Here is a 4,048-nt window from a genome sequence, read left to right as displayed (position 1 = left end):
GGTGGGTAGATGCAGGTTGTATAAAGAGAAGCTAGTGATGTGGGGGTTCTCTCATAACCCTCAGTCCCCAGGTGGGTAGATGGCAGGTTGAATAAGAGAGAGCTAGTGATGGGGGGGTTCTCTCATAACCCTCAGTCCCCAGGTGGGTAGATGGCAGGTTGAATAAAGAGAGCTAGTATGTGGGGGTTCTCTCATAACCCTCAGTCCCCAGGTGGGTAGATGGCAGGTTGAATAAAGAGAAGCTAGTGATGGGGGTTCTCTCATAACCCTCAGTCCCCAGGTGGGTAATGGCAGGTTGAATAAGAGGATTCTTGTAAAACATGTCTGATATGAACATTGACATAAACCCTCTACATACTTGAGTTTCTCCAGTCTGCAGTGTGGATCCTCCAGTCCAGCAGAGAGCAGTCTGACTCCTGAGTCTRCTGGGTGATTGTAGCTCAGGTCCAGCTCTCTCAGGTGTGAGGGYTTTGACCTCAGAGCTGAGACCAGAGAAGCACAGCCTTCCTCTGTGACTAGACAGCCTGACAGCCTGCAAAGAGTCATATCATATTAAAATCACACTGCTGTTCTTTGGTGGTGAAAATAGTGGCAGTATATTTTTTTAAACATATTCAGATACATCAGTGTCCTGAAACCTGCCATATCTATTCATAAATGAATGTACCATCATTAGGAATTACAAATTACCAAAGTATTTCTTGTAAAGAGAAAAATGTATAATACAAATATTTGAGTAGACTGACCAGACCAGTTTAAAAAGCGGTATCAGTCAAAAGACAGACAGTGAGGTATCAGATTTACATTGTATTGAGTGTAACATTTTAAATGTGGGTCTACACTCCAACATTTTGAATTTTAGATCAAGGTTTTCATATGAGGTGACAGTATATAATGTCACCTAATATTTGAGGTTATTTTCATACATATCTGTTTCAACATTAAGAAAAATAAAAGCACTTTATGGCTCTAGTCCCCCTATTTGAAGAAGTCATAAGTATTCTGACCAATTAACTTATAGTGTATTAAAGTAGTTAAAAGTTTAGTATTTGGTCCCATATTCTTTGAACTCAATGACTACATCAAGCCTGTGACGGCCATGATTGTGAAAGATCATGAACGAATCCTGAATAATAATGAATGAGAAAGTTACAAACTTAACATATTAACCTCTCACCTTTAACCTCAAATAAAAGGTAACATTCTGTACTGTCACCTAATATGAAACATTCTATCTCAAATCCAACATGCCGGAGCATAGCACCACATTTAAAACTGTAAGCTTCACTGTCCAAACACATATGGTGTGGACTATGTGTGCCTGGTAAACACATGTGGATCTGGTGAGCAGTTATCACTTGTTGACCAACTACATTAATACTGACCTCAGAGTCTCCAGTTTACAGTGGGGATTCCACAGTCCAGCAGAGAGCAGCTTCACTCCTGAATCCTTCAGGTCATTGTTACTCAGATCCAGCTCTCTCAGGTGTGAGGGGGTTGAACTGAGAACTGAGGCCAACACTTTACAGGATGTGTCTGTGAGTTTACAGCCAGTGAGTCTGCCAACACAGAAGAAATACAATGACAGACAGGTTGTATTGAAATGTTACGCTTAGCTTTCTCTGCTTACACTGTAACCTGTGCACAAATAATGTGTTGGGTTTGACCTCAGAGCTGAGACCAGAGAAACACAGCCTTCTTCTGTGACTAGACAGCCTGACAGCCTGCAAAGAGTCAAATCATATTAAAATCACACTGCTATTCTTTGGTGGTGAAAATAGTGGCAGTATACTTTTCAACGTATTGAAATATATCAGTGTCCTGAGACCTGCCATATKTATTCATACATTAATGTATCATTATTAGAAATGACAAATTATCAAATTATTGCTTGTAGATAGAAACATGTATTGTACAAATATTTGAGTAGACTGACCAGACCAGTTTAAAAAGCAGTATCAGTCAAAAGACAGACAGTGAGGTATCAGATTTAGATTGTATTGAGTAAACAGTGTTCACTCAAAATGACACAACGACTATGTTCAAGTTCATCAACGTTTACTACACTGTATTACCAAATTAATGGTTACCATTGTACTCAGGCCAGGACCAACAACACTGAGACTCCCAGGCGCCTCTAACAACAGAGATCACTAGTACAGTGTACTTAAAACATGAACTTCTCTGGACCGTTCGGGACGTGAGCGTCCCAACTCTCAACAGCCAGTGAAACTGCAGGGCGCCAAATTCAAAACAACAGTAATCCCATAATTAAAATTCCTCAAACAACAAGATAAAATTCTCGTTAATCCAACCCAGTTCCAATTTCAAAAACGCTTTTCGGCGAAAGCAGAACATATCATTATGTTAGGTCAGAGCCAAGTCACAGAAAGCATTCAGCCATTTTCCAACCAAAGAGTGGAGTCACAAAAAGCAGAAATATAGATACAATTAATCACTAACATTTAACCTTTGATGAWRTTCATCAGATGACACTCATAGGACTTCATGTTACACAATACATGTATGTTTTGTTCGATAAAGTTCATATTTATATCCAAAAATCTCCGTTTACATTGGCGCGTTACGTTCAGTAGTTCCAAAACATCCTGTGATTTTTMCAGAGAGCCACATCAAGTTACAGAAATGCTCATAATAAATGTTGAAGAAAATACAACTATTATGCACGGAATTATAGATACACTTCTCCTTAATGCAACCGCTGTGTCAGATTTCAAAAAAGCTTTACCGAAAAAGCATAATCTGAGTTCGGCGCTCAGACGACAAAATCAAGCCAAACAGATTTCCGCCATGTTGGAGTTAATAGTAAAGGGATATCTGTCTGGACCACCTCTGTAGGGACCATCTCAAATCCAAAATGCTGGAATAKAGCACCACATTTAAAACTGTAAGCTTCACTGTCAAAAAACATATGGTGTGGACTATGTGTGCCTGGTTAACACATGAAGATCTGGTGAACAGTTTTTACTTGTTGACCACCTACAAGAACACTCACCTCAGAGTCTCAAGTTTACAGTGGGGGTTCCCCAGTACAGCAGAGAGCAGCTCCACTCCTGAATCCTTCAGGTCATTGTTACTCAGATCCAGCTCTCTCAGGTGTGAGGGGTTTGACTCCAGAGCTGAGACCAGAGAAGCACAGCCTTCCTCTGTGACTCCACAGCCTGACAGCCTGACAAAGAGATCATCATMACTTCACAAATACACTGTTAGTTGAACGGGTAGTGAAGGACAATGGCAGAAGCATTTGGTACATTCTCTCAAACAACATATTGATTCACCTTCCGTCTCCTAGAATTGTATGGTCATATTGTTATACTAATGTGAAAATCAATGCATTTATTCAATATGTTATTCAATATAATATTATATACATATTATAATACATATTGTTCTCTAAACTGAATATTTKTTCCTGATGATTAGTTGTTACATGTCATTTTATTTACTCACAGAGCAGCTCTGGAGGCTTTGACCACTGGCAGCAGCCTCAGAAGTCCTTCCTCTGATCTGGCGTATTTCTTCAGGTCAAACACATCCAGCTCCTTTTCTGAAGTCAGCAACACAAAGACCAGAGCTGACCACTGTGCAGGGTGCAGGTGACAGTTTTTGGTTTTGAGAGACTTCCTGAGCTCAGTAGTTTGGATCTCCTCCACATAGAGAATGATCACTTCAGTCATTCAGAAACAGTGGAATGTCATGTTTTGTCATCGATTATATTGTGTCTTGTCCCTGCGTGCTTCCCTCTGCTGTTATTAGGTTCTTTCCCTCTTTCTATCCCTCTCTCTCTCCTTCCTCTACCCTCTTCCGCTCTCTCTCCTCATCGTTCCGTTCCTAGCTCCCAGCTGTATTCTTCATTCTCCTAACGACCCTCATTTACTCTTTCCACACCTGTCCTCCCTATTTGCCCCTCTGATTAGAGTCCCTATTCTCTTTTTCTTCCCTCTTCTTCTTTATGTCTTTTTTCTCGCTTCTGTCCCTTGTCGGATTCTTGTATTTTTTTTTTTTTTGAAAGAAGATGTTTGCTGTT

General features: G+C 40.3%; 1 protein-coding gene across 1 annotated transcript in view; it reads right to left on the bottom strand.

The window, feature by feature from the left end:
- LOC139024895 (ribonuclease inhibitor-like) overlaps nt 1-3,698 on the bottom strand; it is a 4,982-nt gene extending 1,284 nt beyond the window's left edge. Inside the window, exons 1-4 of the mRNA XM_070439879.1 lie at nt 3,472-3,698; nt 3,017-3,190; nt 1,386-1,559; nt 268-532 (exon numbers count right to left, since the gene is read on the bottom strand). Of these exons, the coding sequence (XP_070295980.1) occupies nt 268-532; nt 1,386-1,559; nt 3,017-3,190; nt 3,472-3,698 (840 nt within the window). The remainder of the gene's footprint in view (nt 1-267; nt 533-1,385; nt 1,560-3,016; nt 3,191-3,471) is intronic.
- Between the last annotated feature and the right edge of the window lie 350 nt (nt 3,699-4,048).

This window comes from Salvelinus sp. IW2-2015, unplaced genomic scaffold (assembly GCF_002910315.2).
Source record: "Salvelinus sp. IW2-2015 unplaced genomic scaffold, ASM291031v2 Un_scaffold1995, whole genome shotgun sequence".
NCBI lineage: Eukaryota > Metazoa > Chordata > Actinopteri > Salmoniformes > Salmonidae > Salvelinus > Salvelinus sp. IW2-2015.
Note: the sequence above shows the minus strand (reverse complement) of the source record. Positions and strands in the feature narration are given on the sequence as shown.